This window comes from Hippocampus zosterae, chromosome 8, assembly GCF_025434085.1.
Source record: "Hippocampus zosterae strain Florida chromosome 8, ASM2543408v3, whole genome shotgun sequence".
NCBI classification, from domain to species: domain Eukaryota; kingdom Metazoa; phylum Chordata; class Actinopteri; order Syngnathiformes; family Syngnathidae; genus Hippocampus; species Hippocampus zosterae.
Window position 1 is genome coordinate 8,662,335 of NC_067458.1, and position 21,367 is coordinate 8,683,701.

The 21,367-nt window shown below is 42.9% G+C and overlaps 1 protein-coding gene across 1 annotated transcript; it reads left to right on the plus strand.

The window, feature by feature from the left end:
• Positions 1-1,777: 1,777 nt before the first annotated feature.
• On the plus strand, positions 1,778-20,202 carry LOC127605977 (occludin-like). Its single transcript, XM_052073921.1, has 9 exons — positions 1,778-2,005; positions 6,927-7,501; positions 9,057-9,248; positions 9,733-9,900; positions 12,867-13,030; positions 13,870-14,085; positions 14,905-15,076; positions 18,423-18,464; positions 19,217-20,202. Exons 2-9 carry the CDS (start codon positions 6,929-6,931, stop codon positions 19,316-19,318), a joined length of 1,629 nt encoding a protein of 542 aa, XP_051929881.1. The 5' UTR covers positions 1,778-2,005; positions 6,927-6,928; the 3' UTR covers positions 19,319-20,202.
• The last annotated feature ends 1,165 nt before the right edge of the window (positions 20,203-21,367 follow it).

Sequence of the window (21,367 nt, forward strand, 5' to 3'; positions counted from 1 at the left end):
AAACCTTTATTAGTCTCACAATGGAGAAATTCCCACTTCACAGCAGCAAAGTTAATGCTGGCTTCCACGAAAACCCCAATTGTTCGCAGGCCTTCAACTTTTGGTTGGAACACAGCTGCAAGCAGGAAACCCTAATCTACCCAAAAGATGCACTTGCAGTGTCGTCTGGTCTATGCTCTCAAAAGGTGTTCATATTTTCTTTCGCGAAGACGGTTCAAGTCGAGATCACCTCCTCGACTATACTCAAAGTCTGTCTGTCTGCAATAAGTAGTTTAAGCTAAACGTGCAAAATAGATAAATGATGGCTTCACTATCTATCTCAAGCCAATTGTCAAATATGCTCTATGTGCAACATACAGCACAGATGAAATTTCTTTCCTTTCAACCATAGTGCAACCAGAGGAGAGAGAGAGGAGCCGCTGCGGGTACCAACGTCGCCATCAACAGAACAGTTAACATAACTCTCCTGTGGTTGAGAGGAAAGAAATTTCATCCGTGCTGTATGTTGCACATTTGACAATAAAGTTGAACTTGAAAATAACAAAATAATACAACACATAAGACACAGACGGTCATGCAATCTTAGCCACCTTTTCTGCATACACTTGCAGGAGTTATGGATGAAAGAGGAGAGAATCAGTCGGTGTCCTTTCACCAGTGGATCAGAGACGTCATGCTGAAAATGTGCACACGTCTGCTACAAACTAAGTTTGAAAGCAAACAAGAAGCTGTAGCATCCATTGCCGAAGAAAGAGATTGGCTCACATCTCCCGTCCCATGTAAATCCGCTTCAATTCAAAGCGGCGACTCCCATTTCCACATACGCATCTGCGCTGCTGTGCTTTTTTTCTCATCGTCGGCACCACAAGCCATTCATCCATCCAGCTACAGACTGTCCAGCTACAGACTGTCCGTGCTGTTGGACTCCAACAGCACGGACATTTCCGCTGAACAAAACGGGGCTGTGAAAAATGCTGCCCATTACAGGCGCAAAACACACAAGCGCCTCTATATATACAGTACATATAAATTTTCCGATCCACTTATCCTCACAAGGGTCGTGAATTTAGATCAATCAATCAATCTGCCACGCATGTTTTTCTCATGTGGGAGCAAAGCGCAGTATCCAAAGAAAAAACACGCAGGCACAGGGAGAACGTGCAAACTCCACACAGGAAGGGCGAGCCGGAATCAAATCCTGCACCTCTGCACCGCGACGTCGAATCACTAAGCAGTCACCCACCGGGCCACCCCTATTTATCTGGTACATGGGTTTTTAAGATTATGAGCATCGAAAATGATTTTTTACAGGCTGTCCCTTTCAGGACATTTCCTTCTCCACTTTTTAAATAGTTTAATTTAAATAAAGCAGATGTATCAATTCTACTTTTACTCGTCATTTTGAGATGTATCTGTATTTCTCCTAAAGTACTGATTTTGAGTACTTCTGCCACGTCTGCCTAAATGAAAATGGCCGTGTGGTGTACACTACAGTAGTGCAATACAATTTACGTGGAATTTATCGGATTGGGTGTACATAATATTGTGGCTAATAGTGAGTGTAACCTTACAATTTTCGAACAAATTAAATAGTTTTCATCATATTAGTATGTTTCCATTCATTACCCATCACTAAACAATATACAATTAGTCTTAATTGTTTACCACAGTCGCTTAAATTAATAAGCGACTGTGGTAAACTCGGGTACCAAGGCTGACCCCTGGCGCCAGAACACATGCTGGGTGTTGTGCGGCTGGCCTCAGCACCGCGGACCTGCAGGAAAAGTAGCGGCACTCTGCTCCGGACGACTGAGTGAGACGCGTGAAAGATTCCGACGAGGAGTGATACTTTTTTTTTCTTCGAATGACCGTAACTTCAAGAGGTTATCTGTAAAGATAGCCCGATAAGTGGAATTATTCACATTTTTAGCCACAGTTTAACTTGGAAGAGGTGTAACTGTAAGCAAGGACGACCAGGGTTTTTGCCTCCGCCAGTGGTCCTCAGGTACGCGACGACACTAAGTAAATAGGTACCAAAAGTCGCTTTCAACTTTACCTTTTACGACCTCATTCAAGCTATTTGAAGTTGCTTTCCTCAGTTTTGAAATATACAAAGTTAATCAGTTTGGTCAAAGAAGGGCGGCTGTCATCTCGCCATTTGTGATTGTATAATACAATTCTCATTGACTGAATTAATCCATACTCCATAATTCCCCTTGGCACAAGTCCTTCTTACATTCAAGTAGTGTTCTTTGATTGAGAACTCACGATGTTTCGATGTTAAATTAACAGTTTGTTTTGAAGAATAACCCTAGTGTGAATGCTCACGCCCGAGGAACACCTGACCTAGTTATTATTGATGTTGTGGAACCGCTCATAAAATAATTTGCCGAATCAGTTGCAGTTATTTTTATTTTTTATTTTTTGGTGCCGTGTGTTTCGAAAGAAAGTCTTGGTTGAGTCCTGTCGTTATGGCAGTGGGTCCGAGTCTAAAAGAGGTGACGGCAAACGTGACAAATCGTACAAGTGAAATTCCATCATTGGTGGCAGCAAATGAGTCGTTCGATTGTAGTGTAGCTCAGGCTAAAGTTGGTTTGGTGTCTGACCAGACCTGACCACGAAGTACAAATGCCACTCAGCTAGTGCTCGGGCCAGTCTTGTCGTTGTGATGACTCTCATTCCATACAAATACTTATTCACACAGTATTTGTGCAATTTTGTTTAATATGTGAAATAGGTTTTCCTTCTTGGGAAAACACCACGGAAAGTGCAGTTTATTATTTTAGTTGTCATATCCTCCTTTTAGTTGTTTGTGGCTTTGGTGATCAAAGCCTCATTGCAAAGTTAGTTTGTTTTACGTATTCTTTTTTTTCTTTTTCTGAATGTTTTTCGTCAATTCCTTGGAGTGAATCCTTTGCGCTTGGCAGAAGATACCATTCTGATCGGTGCTTAGAGTTCCTCAAACCAGGGGTCACCAACATGGTGCCCACCGGCACCAGGTGCCCCCTGTCGGACTGTTCTAAAAATAACTCTTTGTGGTGTGACATTGTGCTTTTTTAGGAATGTTGGAGTAGTTATTTTGAAAAAGTAAACACTGGCAGAGTTTTATAGAAATTTATTTTTCCCAATTATTGTGAGAAATCATAATCATGATCAGTTTCTTCTGATAATTTTAGTAGTATTCGTAGTATTTTGGCATAATTTTAGACGCTGTGTCGTACATATCAAAGTGTTCCCTCACATTGCTCAGGCAATGCTTTCCCTCGCTAAAAGACACTTGAACTGAGGGCAGCTACTATTATACCAGCTTTCATTAGACCACTTTAAAATAGTTAATCAGCGATAGGACAATGTGATTTTCTAGGAAAGTTGCAGAAAGGATCATTTAAAAATGTGAACACTGGCAAGATACATGAAAAAAATTCTAAAAATGTCTAATTATTGAGAGACATGATCAGTGTCTAAAATGAATAGAATTGATCATCAATCGAAACATATTTTGAGCAAATTATTTCAGATGTGTATCAGATTGGTTGTCCTTCGCACAATATCAGTACACAAGATATAGCTCTCCCTCATTCGCAAAAAGGTTGGTGACCACTGCTATAGACGGTTGCGCCCCCAAAACCGAGCGTGACTATTAGCGCTGATGTTCGAGAATGGAATGTTGGTTATCAATGAGGCTCATTTGAATAGATGCATGCAAATAACCTAATTTAAATCCGTAAAGATAATCCTGACGCACTGTGACACTTTCTTCTTAGCATCTCGGTTAATTCAACGATCTGTGTGTGCTTTTTTTTCCCATTAGACACAATCTGTTTGCTCCATTTTTATCATTCACTTCACACAAAAGCTACACACGCCTTTAGTCAATTTAGTCCACGTTTTTTACGACCAACCAAAGTAAAGAGACATTTTGGAAGGTTAAAAGTTGTTTTTCTCTTTATGCACAAACCACTTATCATTTGTACCAAAACATGGTCCAAAACCCGTGGCACGGACCGTACCATGAGAAGCCTGTTGCATCCCACTGACTATCTTTGCAAAAAGACTCTGTGTTCACTGATGACGGCGAGAAACTAGTTTGCACAACCTGTATGCACCTGTATTCTCTTCTATTTGATTCTTTTGAGACATGGGGACGCACAGAGGGGATATTGTTTGGTACTCCAAGGACACTGCCCCAATTTTCTTTTCTGCCTTTTTTTCGGATGGAGGGGGGGGCTCTGACTCCATGACAACAGTGTTCCTGTGAGAAGCCCTGACTTTTGCCCCTCCTGCTCCCCAAACAAAGGCAGGCAGTGAGGACAGGGGGAATGTTGGAGGTTGTAAGCACACAGAGGAATGAAGGAGGGAGAGATGGGAGGCTGTCTGCTGTCGGGGATGGAGGCTCTGAGGCGAGACCTGCTCTGTCCCATAGAGAGTGAAGAATTATGGCCGTGGAGACTGTAAACTTCGCCAGCAAGCATGTCTTTCTGTGTCTCAGCCATTGAATGGGCTTGCGTTTACAGTGTCGGACAGGGGCACATTACTTTGTATTTTCCCCCCAGGCCTAATACTTCCAAGTGTTTCCCGTGTGCGACTATAGGTTAGTTTGGCTGATATTACATTTGGCAAATGGGATGCTCGAACATGCTCATTTTGGAAGTCTTACTCTCTCTGCTTGCAGGCCTTGGTGTAAAACAATTGCTATTGTTGAATTGTGGCCTTGTCCTCCGTAAGATTTTTAGCACAAGAAAAACAAAACAAGTTGAAGGCGGAATATGTGAACTCTTGAAGACCCGGACATTGCCTGCGAAGACGCAAAAAAATAGAAGTATTGTTTGGCTGAGCTCCCGACATGCCCTGGTACAGACATCGCCACGCTGGTTCTCATTTTGCTCCGCGAAAGGCCTTCAAAGCTGAGGTCATTCCACTCATAGTTCATTTTTTTCTGATAATAACAAAAAGCAGGTGTGGACTAGTCTGTGAGAAGATTAGAAACACACTTTCTGACCCCAATAAAACATTGTTTACACCAGCTATAAATGCAGTGCCATAAAAATAGTATTTGCCCCCTTCCTGATTTCTGTGTTCTTTGCTCTTTGCATATTTAGCACACACAAAAATTTCAGTTCATCAAGTCAATTTTAATAACACACAGAGACAACAAAAGGAAACACAAAATGCTGTTTCCATCCATCCATCCATCCATCCATCTTCCATACCGCTTGATCCTCACTAGGGTCGCGGGGGGTGCTGGAGCCCATCCCAGCCGTCTCCGGGCAGTAGGCGGGGGACACCCTGAATCGGTTGCCAGCCAATCGCAGGGCACACATAGACATAGACAACCATCCACGCTCACACTCACACCTAGGGACAATTTAGAGCGTCCAATCAGCCTACCATGCATGTTTTTGGAATGTGGGAGGAAACCGGAGCACCCGGAGAAAACCCACGCAGGCCCTGGGAGAACATGCAAACTCCACACAGGGAGGCCGGAGCTGGAATCGAACCCGGTACCTCTGCACTGTGAAGCTGACATGCTAACCACTGGACTACCGGTCACAAAATGCTGTTTCTAAATACCAATTCAATTATCAAGTATCATAATTATATTTTGACACAAGTAGATATCCCAGGCGGCCCGGTAGTCCAGTGGTTAGCACGTCGGCTTCACAGTGCAGAGGTACCGGGTTCGATTCCAGCTCCGGCCTCCCTGTGTGGAGTTTGCATGTTCTCCCCGGGCCTGCGTGGGTTTTCTCCGGGTACTCCGGTTTCCTCCCACATTCCAAAAATATGCATGGCAGGCTGATTGAACACTCTGAATTGTCCCTAGGTGTGAGTGTGAGCGTGGATGGTTGTTCGTCTCTGTGTGCCCTGCGATTGGTTGGCAACCGATTCAGGGTGTCCCCCGCCTACTGCCCGGAGACAGCTGGGATAGGCTCCAGCACCCCCCGCGACCCTAGTGAGGATCAAGCGGTTAGGAAGATGAATGAATGAATGAATAGATATCCCAAACTACCCGTCCCTATATGAAAAAGTAACTGCCCCTGAACCTAATAATGGGTTGTGCCACCCTGACAGCAATAACTGAAATCAAGCATTTGCGATAATTTGCGAGGAGTCTTTCACATCGCTTTGGAGAAATTTGGGCTCACTCTTCTTTGCAGAATTGCGTCAACTGAAATATTGGAGGGTTTTCTAGCATGAACTGCCCGTTTAAGGTCATACCACTGCATCTCAATTGGATTTGAATCCAAACTTTGATAAAGCCACTCCAAAAGCCTATTTATTTATTTATTTTTTTAGTGGTGGACTTGCTGGTGTTTTTCGGATCGTTGTGCTGCTGCATGATGCAATAGCGCTTGAGTTAGAGGGCGCAAATTTATAGTCTGACATTCGCCTCCAGGATTTTCTGGAAGACAGCAGAATTCATTGTTCCACCAATCACAGCAAGTTGTCCTGGTCCTGAGGGAGTAAAGCAGCCACCGACCACCACACTGCCACCAAATATGCTCTCATTCGTATACATTTATATTGGACAGTTGTTTAAAATGAAGGAGCAACCCATAGAAATGTGCTAATTGAACCACTAATCCCACATTTATGTTGTCAATAATATTGGAGAAGTTGAAGAAAGACCTTGAGATTTCTGTCCCATTTTGTTTCCATTTCCTTATTCATTATTTTTTCCGGGTAAGCGGTGTACGCTGAACCACCATACCAACAGATTGCACGTAACAGTTTTCTCCAAGTGCCCACAGTCCTCGCAGTCAATTATTTACACATTTCTGCTACGAGGCTTCATTACGAATGGCCGTCACACCCATCTATTCCGTATCAGTGGTGAACTGTAACATAGCTCATATCAGCGCTCTGCTCATCGCTGACACATTTGATTTTGCTCTCAATTTCATCTCTTTGTTTCTTGGCATTTGTAGAGATGTTTGACAAACAGCCCTACGAGAGTCCACCTGTGTACACGCCACCATCCAACAATGGGTTTGGAGCACCAGGCAGCTTCCATGCTCCTCTGAGCGATTACAACGCTTACCCTCCTCCGCCGGGATCTTACTACGTTGAGGACCAGCCACAGCACTTCTACAAATGGTTGTCGCCTCCAGGGATTGTGAAAGCCATGATGGCTTTTGTCATCGTGATGTGTTTGGCCATATTCTCCTGTGTGGCCTCCACTCTCATGTGGGACATGCAGTATGCAAATGGAATGGGACTAGGAATGGGCTATGGCTATGGATCTGGCTACGGTGGTGGATATGGAGGAGGCAGCTACGGCTCAGGATACGGTGGCTTCGGTAGTTATGGAGGCTACGGCAGCTACCAGGGTTCCTACATTTCCCCATACTCAGCCAAAACGGCAATGATTGCCATGGCAGCCATCAACTTCATCGGGGCATTGGCTTTCTTCATTGCCAGTTTCTCCAAAGCTACCGCCATCCGCAGCAGGAAGTACTTTCTGGCCGTCCTCATTGCCAGTATCATCATGGCTATCCTACAGGTAAGAGTCAGTCACACGCATGCAAGCACAACAACTACCATTGATGCGAAAAACAAGACTGATATAAGTTGAATGTATTAGATGATCAAACCAGAAATATGAGGTCCTGACAAATACTGGATGCCACAGTGGCCAGAATAAGGCCTCTTTGCCAGAGTGTTACAATTCAGTACCAGCCAATTCTATACCAAGTGTGAAAAGACGTTTAAAAACCTCTTTGGGAGTGAATGAGTTAAAGTGATAGTTTTGCGCTGTTAATCATTTAGAACCAAGGCAACAACACAGACTGTACAGCGGCAAATATTCCCCAAAGACTGGACCTTGATTTGAGCACAACTCGCCATAAGGCAATCAAACTACTGTAATTGCGATGTCACAATCGCAAGAAATGCTTGGGTTGTATCTTTGATTTACACAATACAATACTTCTTTATTCAGATGCCGCTTTCACAACAGCTCTAACAAAGCGCTTTCCAGAACATTTGACATAAAATAATATAACAGAACACATAACACATCGTAACAACTACGTACTTGCGCATACTGTACATCTTGTTGTTTGAAGTGTTTATAGATGACAAAGGAGAGAATCAAAGTCTCCTTTCACGTGGTTCAGAGTCGTCATGATCAGAGAATGTCTAAATTAATCTACACAGTCATGTTGTAGTCAAGACCACACCAATTGAGACCAATACATTACGACCAGTATCTTTTTTTCTTCCATTATGTTGCACCAAAAACAAATTCTGCTATCTTGTTTTGAAAATAATACAATGAAGCAAATCTTGTGGAACTTGAGGTGACACAGAGCAAGACAGCGCTTGCATTCTGCGTTTCTCACCAATCACAGGTCGCACCTGGTCTTGATAAAAAATGTACAAATGTTTTCTGTACAATATAAAGGTCATAATTATGAATGTGTAGCTATAGAATTGTAACTTACTATTTTGCTTAAATGTTGCATTTCCTAATTTTAAAAATGTGTAACATATCTACATACGTAGGATTTTGTTCGAACTAGACAATATGAATTTTCTAAATACAATAAAAGTAAAGTGGAACGAAGTTGAAGTTAGCATGTTGGCTTGACCCTCGGCAAGCGTACTAATTTCCCATGTGGTCCCTTTTGCAAAATTAATTGCCCACTCCTGCTTTTGATATAGGAGATGTTTTTATCGTCGTCTTGGCCTCCAAAGTGTTTGCCTATTTGGAGTTAAATTGCTTTTGTTTACATGTTATGTATGAGGAATTGGGTTCTAAATCTGCTCCATGCAGACGGCACCGTGATAATATATTGACATGACTTGAGCATGTTTATGAGTCTCAATCAGTTGTTCTTTTAGTGTACATTTCTTGTGTTCCATTCAGTGTTTCACTCAGAACATTCACTCACAAGATTTTCATGCCCTAGATTCTGTGTTCTTCCAAAGTATTTCTACGATAATAACATAATAAAATGCATGATGTCAAAATAAGATTTGTGCGATGTGAGATGTTTTTGCTCTCAATCCAAGATTATTAAACACAGTGTAATGATCAACTTTGTATGTTTCAGGGCATCATAAACATTGTGTATATAGTTGGAGTAAACCCCATGGCCCAGGGAACGTCCAATGTGATGTACAACCCCATGCTCATGATGTGTCAGAGCCTGTACCAGACGGGCTATTCTCAAATGGGAGGTGTGGGAGGCTTCCCCCTATACAACCAGTACCTCTACCATTACTGCTTTGTGGACCCTCAAGAGGTTTGGGTTTCTTTTTTTTCTTTGTATTTTCTGGATTGGGTTCAGGCATGTTTGTGATAGTTACCATCCATCCATTCATTTTCCGAACGTCACAAGGGTTGCGGGGGGGGGGGGGGGGGGGGCTATTTAGAGTGTTCAATCAGCCTGCCATGCTTGTTTTTGGAATGTGGGAGGAAACGGTAGTACCCAGAGAAAACACACACAGGCCCGGGAAGAACATGCAAACTCCACACTGGGAGACCGGAGCTGGAATTGAACCCAGTACCTCTGCACTGAGAGGTCAACATGCTAACCACTGGTCCACCGTGGTGGTTACCATTTTTTTTTTGTTCTTTTTGCAACGGTTTGCTACTTGTTATTGTACAGAGATACACGAGCGGTGACATTTTGTATGTATTTGTACACTGATATCAGGTCAGACACTTTGTGGTACATCTTATCTTTGAAACCTTCTGATTTGACTCCCATGTCCCTGATTTTGTAGGGAGTCGCCATGGTGTGTGGATTCCTGATGGTGATCGCTCTGGCTGTCGCCGCGTTCTATGCAAGCAAAACTAGAGGGAAGATCTGGCGTTATGGAAAGCCCAACATCTTCTGGGATGAGCCTCTGATTGGTGGGAAGGCAACGGAGGGCAGAGATGTCGAGGAATGGGTAAGAGACAAGCGCTTGGTGGTCACAGTTGCATCACGTTGAACTGATGATTACAAATCATATTTGACCCTAATTGACCCGGAGTTCTTAACTTCTTTATCTGTAGTCAAGGGAATGGGGTCAGGGATTTTAATCTAGCCATGGTGGAATGTTCCATTACTCGTTTTGCTATGACAAGTAGATAAAGTTTAAAAAAAAGACATATGCTTCCCAATATGAACCCAAAGTGTTTAGCTTGTTGTAGGTGACGGATTAGTCTCATTCAAGTTAAACAATGCAAAGTGAGTCAGTCCCGGTAGGTATCACATCATTTCTAAGCTATAAAGGAGGTAACAGTCTGTACGCAACAGGGTGACGTTCCGTGAATTTTTTCAATATGCTTTCGTGCCTGTTATGATTGTATCATTTTGTTAGTGTTTCCTCTGGTGACTGACTTGGTTCAGTCTCATGGCTGTTAGCGCTCAGTGAATGTTTGTTCATGGTCTACTGCCTAGTTTCACTCAGATTAATCATTAGCTACCCGAGAAGATAGTAAGCAAGCAGGTGGTTTCTACAGTTTTATAAATGTCAACAACACTCCGAATAGACTCTTACCTGAAATGGGGATTGATGATTGACTTGATGTGTCACGATTCTAGTAATATCTTTGCCAGTTTGAATGACAATGAGGGCTCTTGGTATGCTTTGACACTACATGTCAGGTCTGTTATGTAAAAAAAAAAAAGTGTGGAAAGTTCACATTTCAAAGTTCTCTGAACTATCCGAGTTTGTGTTTTAACAACTTAACAGTAATGCTTTCCACCACCGCTGTTTAGGTTTGGACTGCCCATATGACATACAGCAAAAGCTAAATTTCCACAGAAAAGTTTTTTTTTTTGTTTGTTTATTTTTTTACATTTTGATGACTCGGTATGTTATTTAAGCCTGTTAAGTCTTTTTTTTAAGTACAGTATGTTGGATGTGTTTAGATGTCTACAGCGTGCACAAGTTGCCATTCCTCATTGTTCAATCAGGACTCAATTATTGCCTCAGCAAAACTTGTATCGCCTTTCGTGGCAATGTTATTTCTTGATATCTCTGTATATTCTTTCATAGTTTTTGCACCACGTGCACAGCAGTGTCACACAGTTAGTCATCAGGCTTGATTTGAAACTGGACCAACACACTGAGGATGACCTCACACACTGGCCTCATTCTGCTCAGCTTGGGCCCCATTGTGTTTAATCGATGAGGTCACTGGTGGTGTCAGTGTGCTAGTAAGACAGAGATATTGGATGGGGCTGGTCTTCAACTTATATTCAAATGTACAAATACATTATTGTAGTTTGTTTGGCTACATATAGTTCGGTCAAGCCTAATTTTTAGTTTTCTGTCTACTTGAGTTTGCATTTTACGCGTTGTAGATGCATCATGTAGAATGACTTACAATGACGAGATGTAATCAAGGTGAAGGTCAAGGTCATCTTTATTGTCAAATGTGCTTTATGTATGGCATGCAGCATAGATGAAATTTCTTCCTCTCAATCCTCCTCAGTGCAAACATGCTGTGCATTAAACACACAGCTAAGACAAGATAGCAGCTAATGTCATGTAATGTGAACAGTGACAGTTTCAATATGTGTGTGAATGGTTGTTTGTCTCTATGTGCCCTGCGACTTGACTTGGAATAGGCTCCAGCAACTCCCTGCGACCTTGTTCAGGTTAAGTGGTGTTAGATGGATGGGTGGATTTTTAAAATGTCAGCGTTTTTAAATAATTCTTGTATCCAACTCTAGATTACCGTAATTTCCAATACTAGCTTTATTATCTATTCCGGTTTTACTTTCTTTGTTTCTTTACTTCACCACGTTCAAATGGCAGACTTTTTTTTAACCAATCTTGCAGTTATATTCATCATGGCAGCACTGGTTTAGTTCTGCTCAGTCAGAGGGCATTTTTGGGATTTTTGTATGAGGGGTGCCCTTCAAATAGAATTCTCATACAGCAGCTGCAAGGCAGGAAGCTGTACTTCACCTGACTACTTCACAGACTGTTATTATTATTTTGGGGGGATGGGCTGATACCGGCTTCTGCTTTGTCTCTTCGGGAAATTTCCAATATTATAGTCAGTTTAGAAATAACATCATGGTTTCATAAAAGTTGCATATCATCTCAAGGAGGAGAAAAAAAGAGAAAAGAGAAGAGAGAAAAAAAGAGAGAAAAAGAGAAAAAAAGAAAAAACTAAGCAACATTGTGAAATGTAAACTATTAAATACCACAGATTATAGTCAGAACACACTGCGTAAATTTTACAGATTTCGTGCATTGCAACCATACTCATTTCATATTCATTCCTAAAACAATGGCAACAGCGACTGGTAGACCACAATGTGAGAATGTCCTTAGTTCAGGATCTTGGAGTGGAAAAGTACTCAAAAGTAAATGCATTTATATGACCGATATCATTTTGTCCACAGAGCCAGACAAATATGTGAAGTAAACAAATGATTTGTTCATTTAGGATTATATTTGAACAGTTTGAGGTTGGTTGAGTTCACTTAACCGACTCAAGATGAGTGAACCAAGCATATCACTTCAACAGCAGTGAGTAGCTGCACCATGCTGCCCAATTATGTGCCTGAGTGCTCTCTTCGACATGGAGCACTAATTACCTAGCTGGTGTTTTTTGGGCTAGAAGAGTGTGTTAGTCTTTTTAACGTTTGGTTGGTTTGGTTTGTTTATAAAGCAAACAAAAGTACTCACACATACAGGATGCGGTCAAAAGTAAAGGCCCTGCTGTTGTTAGTAAGACGCTAGTGGGTGACAAATGTCACCGTTAGAACATAACAACCTAAGAGTTGTACAATATATCGTATAGTGTTGAACACAGGTTTCAAGCAGGATGTCGGTTAGGGAAGGAACCTCGGTTTACAGTCTTTGGGAATGTGATGTTTATGTTGTTCCGTCTGTTTTTCCTTCCTGCGTAGGTGAACAATGTGGAGGAAAACCGTAGTGTTCAGGATGCCCCAACCCTACTCGTGTCCGAGAAGGGAGGTGGTCTGCTCAATGCTTCAGCGAACAGTGTCATCTCCTATCCCCCGGCCAAGCTGGACAGCGGATCTTTCAACGGGGACACCTACGACAACAATGAGTGGGTCCATTGCTCAGCATCTCTCCTCCACCATGTGACTAGTCATGCGAAGTCTACTCTGTTTAGAAAAAAAAAGAAAACATATTGCCCTACCCACAAAATGAGCTGTGCCTCTTGACCTTCGAACCAGTGTGGGATTATCTGCCCCTTGTTTTTCACTCATGTTTATTGATTTTTGTTCTGGTGGCCATTTTACAACGAGTTCAGTGACAGTGCATGGCAAATACATAATGCATACCCTTTATGATCTCAATGCTGAAGGTTACAAGCCACAATGACTATAAACTACCGTCAGTTAGTAGTTGGTGTGTCCCTCACACAAAATAAACACTGTCTGCATGTTATTGACATTGTTCCACTGCTGGGTTTGGATTCCTTGACAAATCCGTTGGAAACCCACAGTTGTCCATGTTTCCTGCTTATGTTATGAAAAATATTGCAACCACCTCCCCTCCTGAAGGACCCCCCCCCCCCCCCCCCTACAAGGCGCAAAGGCTGATATTAGTGTGTGACCTATTATAATCCTTCGCGTAAACGGTCTTCTAGCTTTATTTGTTTCAGTTGCTTTATCTGGTACCATTTTGTTAGACACTTTGTGCAGCTAAAAAAGGGCAAGACAACATCCTGCCATTTTTCCAATTCAGCCACTGAGTGTTTTGATTTCATACTTTACTCACACCGACACTTGTCCATTTTAGTATTCCGGTTGAGTAGCACGATCTGATGAAATAGCCTGCATTAATTTATATAAAGGGCGGATTGAGGCCATTTGTTATAATTTATCCCTCAAACACAACTCTTAAAAAATGTTTCTTCTGTCTTTGTGATCGACCCGAAAGATACTCCGAGAGGACCCCCTATCGAGCGTCAGAGGTTTTATCCCATGGGAGGACCAGCTCCAGTCCATCAGAGGAGACTGGCGGGGGCCGTAAACCCTCTGCGAACAGGGCCAAGCGACGCAGACGTAACCCTGACATGGACGAGTCTCAGTATGAGACTGAGTACACCACAGGAGCAGAGACAGGCAACGAGCTCGATACGGACGAGTGGGAGAGGTGAGCCATAAGCCTCCATTGTCACACGGGCAGGATTAGAGAGGTGCAGGTGACCTTAACTGAGAAAACATCATGGAGATTGCATATTTTGCTGCTCTCTCGGGACCAGGCCTTAATTCTCCACTTTGAATAAATGACAGTTGGATTAGAAAAGAAGCCTCTGCTTATAGCACTCCACAGTCAAAATATTTGTTTGCAGAGGGAACAGATGGATATAGATGAGTATTTTATTACTTTGTCTGGCACAAGTAAAAAGCTGCACTGTACTGTATATACTGCGCTGAGGATTAGTTAATCTCGTGAGGCATGAGGGAACTCGGCCAAAGGTACAAAGCAGTTCATGCTATTATTTATCCTGTGCATAGCCTTCAAATAGACAAAGACAATTCTCTCTCTTTCTCTCTCTCTCTCTCTCTCTCTCTCTCTCTCTCTCTCTCTCTCTCCCTCTCTCTCTCTCTCTCTAAATATTTTTCTTCAGGTCTACTACAAATTCTTCCTTTAGATCAAGGGTCACTAAAATGCTGCCCGCGGGTACTTGGGCATTGTGATTTGCTCGTAGAAATTACAACTTAAAACTGCAAACACTGGCAGTATTGTGAGGCATTTTTAAACGCGCTCAAAGTCTGACAATTTAAATCGAGTATTAAAAATAACACGTGCTCATATTATTGAAGGTATTTTGGACAAATGTTATTTCAGACGTGTATCAATTTGGTAGCCCTTCACACAATTGGTACAAATGAAGTTGCTCTCACCCTCAAAAATGTTGGTGACACTTGCTTCAGATGAATTTAAAGTGTCTTTTGTCTTTCCTCCCAGCGTGTACCCTGACATTACATCTGATGAACAGCGTCACAACTATAAGTCCGAGTTTGATGTTGACCTCAGGGAGTACAAGCGCATGTGCGCAGACATGGACGATATCAATGATCAGATCAACAAACTCAGCAGGCAGTTGGACACGCTGGATGAGAACTCTGCCAACTACCAGGTGAGAGAGAAAAACGGATAAATATTTCATTGGTTGTCCTGGGTATGACGTTAAACTGCATCCAACTGGTCCTCCAGGTTGGGGGTTGGGCGTGAGGTTAACAACCTCACCCTGTAAAAACAAAAACCTGTTACAGAAACGACGAGAGGAAGCCATTCCGGTAAACCACGGCGAAGAAGAGACGGCACATCCTTGGATGTATCTATGACGGGGCCGGGTGATATCCAGCAGGAAGCCCGACCCCTGATGACCCCGATCTTTGGAACAAAAACCAACACCAGAGTAGGCACCTGGAATGTGCGCACAATGTTCCAGTCTGGTCGCATGGACCAGGTGTTGAAGAATATGAGGGACTATCGCCTGGACATCTTGGGCGTTAGTGAAATGAGGTGGACGGGGCAAGGGCGCCTCATGGTTAATGGAGCAACTTTTCTCTACTCTGGGAAGCAAGACCACCATTCCCATGGAGTCGGCATCATCCTCTCCAGTAGTGCAGCAAAAGCATTGATTGGATGGAAGCCGGTGAATGAACGGATTATTACAGCAAGGCTCTACACCAGATATGCCAAAGTAACCATCGTACAAGTCTATGCCCCAACCGAAGCTGCCTCAGCGGACGATAAAGACACCTTCTACAACCAGCTCCAGACCGTGCTTGAGGAGATCCCCAGACATGACATCAAAATGCTGATTGGAGACTTCAACACAAAACTGGATAATGACAGAAGGGGCCTGAATGCCACAGTTGGACCGCATGGGTTTGCGAGCTCCACGAACAACAACGGGGAGAGACTGTTGATGCTAACCAGTACCAACGGCCTCAGCATTGGCAACACCTTTTTTGAGCACAAGCGGATCCACAAAGTAACCTGGGTTTCACCTGGTGGCGGGACCCGGAACGAACTGGACTACATCTGCATCAACACGAGGTGGCGCTCGTCATTCCTCAACGTTCGCTCCTACAGAGGTGCGGATGTGGGTTCAGACCACTTCCTTGTGGTGAGTAAAATCAATCTGAAGCTGAAGAAGGTGAAAAAGGTGCAGCCCAAGAGACCTTACTCGGTGGACAAGCTAAAGAATAAAAACTTATCCGAAAGCTTCTGTGAGGAATTGAGTAGGAAGCTCAAGGTATCACAACACCTTGCAAACATTGAGGACCAGTGGAGGATGTTCTCTTGTGCCATTGCTGACACTGCAGAAGCAGTTATAGGCAGAAAGACGGGTACCAACAAAGAGAGATTGATAACAGACGACACCTGGAAGTTGATTGAGGAAAGGAAAGTGGCTAAGATAAAAACAGAACAAAAGAGGAGGCTCCGGAGCTGGAGGATGGAAGACGAGGAGTACCGACACTTGGACAGGGCAGTGAAGAAGAGTTGCAGGAAGGGTAAAAGACAGTGGCTAGAAGAGAAAACATGAGAGGCACAGGAAGCAGCAGAGAACAACGACACGATAACCCTATACAAGATCGTGCGGGAGCTAACCAACTCCAGGAGCAGCTCTGGCGTGCCAATCAGGAGCAAGGATGGCAGGACACTTGTAAGCGACGAGGAGCAAGAAGCAAGATGGCCGGAACACTTCAGGGATGTTCTCAACCAAGCAATGCCTCCCGTGCTCTTCAATTTCGATCAAGAGACACCAGCTCCAGCTCTAAATATTACATCGAAAGAGATATCCGAGACTGAGGTTGCAAGAGCAATCAAGAGCCTTAAGAACAACAAGGCACCGGGACTCGATGAGATAGCTGCCGAGCTGTTGAAACATGGCCAAGATGCTGTTGTGGAGAGCCTTACCCACCTGTTCAACCTGATTTGGCATGCTGAAGAGGTTCCTGCCGACTGGAGACGTGGGGTCATTGTCACGCTCCCCAAGAAGGGAAGTCTCGCAGACTGCAATAACTGGCGGGGCATTACGCTGCTGTCAATTCCCAGCAAGGTATTCTGCAGTGTTCTGCTACATTGCCTTAAAGATGAAGTGGATAACATCTTGAGGGAAGAGCAAGCCGGTTTCAGGAAGGGAAGGTCTTGCGCCGAACAGATCATTACCCTTCGAAACATCATAGAGCAGTGCCAAGAACTTCAGATACCACTCATGATCAACTAAATCGATTTCAAGAAAGCCTTCGACAGCATCCACCGGGAGTCACTGTGGCAGATCGTCCAGCTGTATGGTGTACCCCTCAAGTACATCAACATCTTCAGGTCATTGTACCACAACTCAACCTGTTGTGTCAAAACCAACAGTGGCACAACTGATGATTTTGACATTGTCACTGGTGTAAGACAGGGTTGCATTCTGTCACCCCTACTCTTCATTATCATAATCGACTTTGTGACGAGGAAGTCCATCACAGGAGCAAAAGTTGGTATCAAGTGGGGAGGGAGCAGACTAGCTGACCTGGAATTTGCAAAGTCACACCCAGCCCGCACTCCAGGAGTTGACCAATAATCTGTATGAGCACGGAGTTAAGGTCGGTTTGCGAATTAGCCAGGAAAAGACCACGGCCATGGCCGTCGGACAGCACCAACACCTTCAAACACTCACTCTACACCAACATGACATAGAGTACATTGACAGCTTCACATATCTTGGGAGTAACATCTCAAATACAGGTGGTGTGGAGAAAGACGTCAACAGTAGACTTGGTAAAGCTGCGGGAGTGTTCCAACGCCTCCGCAACATCTGGTCATCGAAAGCCATCACTACGACCACCAAGCTACGCCTCTATATGTCAGTGGTTATCCCAACAGCGATTTACGCCTGTGAGACATGGATGAAGACAGCCAACATAACCAACAAGTTAGATGTCTTCCATCGGCGTTGCCTGAGATCCATCCTGAGGATCTCATGGAGAGGCCACGTCACCAACGAGGAGGTGATGAAGAAGGCATGAGTGGCTGAACTGTCAGACATTGTCTCTGAAAGGAGAAGGAAAATGATCGGCCACGTACTCCGACTCCCAAGAGAGAGACCGGCAAGTGTGGCCATGGACTGGATGCCAGAGGGTGGAAAGAGGAAGAGAGGTAGGCCAAAGAAGACCTCAGTGAGATGGGTGTCAGCTGGCATGGAGCAAGAAGGGTCGCCAGTGACCAGACCAAATGGAGGAAACTCGTCGCCCAATGTTCCAAATAGGAACGGGCGGAACTAACCAACTAAACTATTTCATTGGTTGGAGAAAATTTGACAAAAGAGGGCCAAACAAAATGTATAAACAAGGCAGTATTCATCACGTTTTTCTTTACAAATTGACTGCTAATGATAAAAAAATGTGTCCATGGAACAACATTGCAAGTTTATGTGACGTGACACCACCACAAATATAACAAAAATATCCTTTTTTTTTCAGGGTGTGGCAGAGGAATATAATCATCTGAAAGACTTTAAGCGGGTCAGTAAGTGGTTTTAATTTGTGCGAAAATGATTTAATTGGTTTTATTCTCATGAGGGAAGTCATTTGTTTCAAGATTAACATAGCAGATTAATATATTTTTATGATACACTGGAAGAGAGCAGCACAGTGATTGACTGATCTCACAATGCAGAGGCAACTTCCTGTGTGGTGTTTGTATGTTCTGCCTGTGTGGGTTTTCTCAGGGTACTCTGGTTTCCTCTCACATTCCAAAAACATTCTTGGTAGGTTAATTGAACACTTTAAATTGTCCCTAGGCGTGATTGTGAGCGCAAATGGTTGTTTGTCTACATGTGCCCTGCGATATGCTGGCAAACAGTTCAGGATGGATAAAATTTTGTAAACAGTGTATCGTTTTCATTCCACTTCACAATAATGTTCTACTTTGTGTTTGTGCCGATCACATTGAATTGTAACAACATCTATTCAAGGATGCGATTGTAAGGTCACACACAAAATGTGCAAAGGTTCAAGTGTTTTGAATACTTTTTCAAGCCACCGGAGTTTCTTTGTCTCATTTGAGAAAACAGGTTTTCCTCCTCACGTTGCCATTTTGTGGTATGCTCTCGTCCATCCTCATAAGTCTCTGTTGTCTCAATGGGGTTGATGTCAGGGTAGGATTGAACGCTGAGTTTTTCTCTCTGTGAATACCCGTAGCATCCTCAGCTTTTGGATCAATTTGCTTGAATTAGCCGTGAGCAAGAACAATAAAGTTTCCTGTTACTTTTCAGACACCAGAGTACCAGTCTAAGAAGAAAGAGTGTCGCAGGCTGAGACACAAACTATTCCACATCAAGCGCATGGTGAAGAACTATGACAAGAGCCACTCATAGACTTACGCCACCTTGACACCACTTTGCAACCACTCCAAAATGGTTCACCCCATTCTCTGCTATGCTTGGACCACAGTTACTGGCTTACTGGAACAGACACTGACAATGTTCTCTGGACCCAGAAGAACATTCTTGCACCACAGGGAACATATTGGATGTTGTATTGATGTAATAATAATCTACAATACTATTTTGCCATGATTTTATGCTAGTCATTTATGTGAAGGGAGCAGACAAATGACGCTTTTCTGGTTGCCTCACATTAACTAGAAAATATGCAACGATATTATGGAGAACATGTCACTTTTTAACCTTCATTATGGTTATAATTTTTCCAACTTGTAATTTTTTTTCAAATTAAACTGGATACCGAATACCAGAATCGGTGACACCAAAAAAGGGGACATTTTGGACCGCTTGTTGTACTGTAAATAATCTCAAGACTGTTTATTCTCCATGAATATTTCTGTGATGATTTGTGTTAATTTCTGAAGGAGTCAAAGGAACAACTGTAAGTATTGCGTCTATTTCTGTTGTCATCTTTTTGTTTGTTCTCAAATAAGTTGTCATTTGAATTATACACATTTCTAAAAAGAACAATGCCTGTGACTAATAACCTATGCAAATATTTGTATAAACTTACTTCAAAGCCAATGAAAATGATGACATGTTTGTACGGATCAACATAATGCATAATGTTACAATCAATTCCGGTGTGATCTGTTGTAAACGTGTATGCTTTTCAAGAACATTGTTTTCTGTCTGATAAACGTTTTGTGAACCATTTATTTTTATATGAATTTTTTAAAACTATTACAAACCTTTGTAACTGATGAGTATTGAATTCATTCAACAATAAACATTTCTAATTCTCTAAAAATGAATCAACTGAACGATTCTTTGAATCAGCCCACCTCATGGCTCACTGATGTGATGCTGGCAGGGACCAGGGAACCCCGAAAGACCACTTGGGTAGCCCGCAGATTACTAGATCACCAGGGACAGGGGTCTTAATTTTGTTTTTTTGTTTTTTGTGCTGCTATTCTAAACAAAGATCTGAGCTGCATCTAACCTTTTTTTTTGTTGCTATTTTAGAAAAACGTTCTTGCATTGGTGTGAATTTGGAAACAATTATTTGAAAAACGTAATTCTTTAGTACTGTGAGTATCAGAGGTCATTGATGTCGTGCATTTGAGCAAGTCTTATTTTACGGAGCCTGTATGACACTTGTAGCCTGGGTAGCCCTTTGCATTTTCAGTACCTCGTTACTGCTCTCCAGTAAATACCACTATAAAGGCCCTCTAGTGGTAGGTATGACGTAAAGTCATTTGCAGTTTCCAACTACAAATGACTAAAAGAAAATCAGTTTTCTTCACATGATAGTCAACTGCCTGTTATCCACATGAGTATGCATACATTTATTTATTCAGTCATTCATTTTCCGATCCGCTTTATCCTCACAAGGGTCGTGGTGCTGGTGCCTATCCCAGCTGCCTTCGGGCAGTAGGCGGGGGACACCCTGAATTAGTTGCCAATCGCAGGGGACGTAGATGAACAACCATATGCTCTCACACTCACACGTAGGGACAATTTGGAGTGTTCAATCAATGTGGGAGGAAACCAGAGCACCTGGAGAAAACCCACACAGTCCCAGGTAGAACATGCAAACTCAACGCTGGGAGGCCGGAGCTGGGATCGAACTCATGAAATCTGCACTGTAAGGTCGATGCGCTAACCACTTGCTCACCTGGTCGCCGTGATAGTTACCTTTGTTGCCAGTGTGCATACAAGATGGCTAAAACATAGACTCTCAAACATTTCATTTTATCTGCATTTAGTTTTAATTCGGCATGGTCAAAGAAATACAAGTCATCATTTAAGCGTAATGAAAAGAGCGCAGTGAAATCACTATAGTTTTAATTATGACCATAAAAAAAAAGATAAAGTGAAGAACGTTTTGACCTTTTGAGGAAGTTGTGGTCTTTTGACAATTTAACAGATAATACAAAAAGTCAGAGAAAACAATCTGTTTGCATCATGTTCATGCAT

Coding starts and splice junctions, on each gene's coding strand:
- LOC127605977 (XM_052073921.1), top strand. CDS start 6,929: ATGTTTGACAAACAGCCCTACGAGAGTCCACCTGTGTACACGCCACCA. Junction 13,031..13,869: donor GACACCTACGACAACAATGA/GTGGGTCCATTG, acceptor TCGACCCGAAAG/ATACTCCGAGAGGACCCCCT. Junction 15,077..18,422: donor AGAACTCTGCCAACTACCAG/GTGAGAGAGAAA, acceptor TTTTTTTTTCAG/GGTGTGGCAGAGGAATATAA.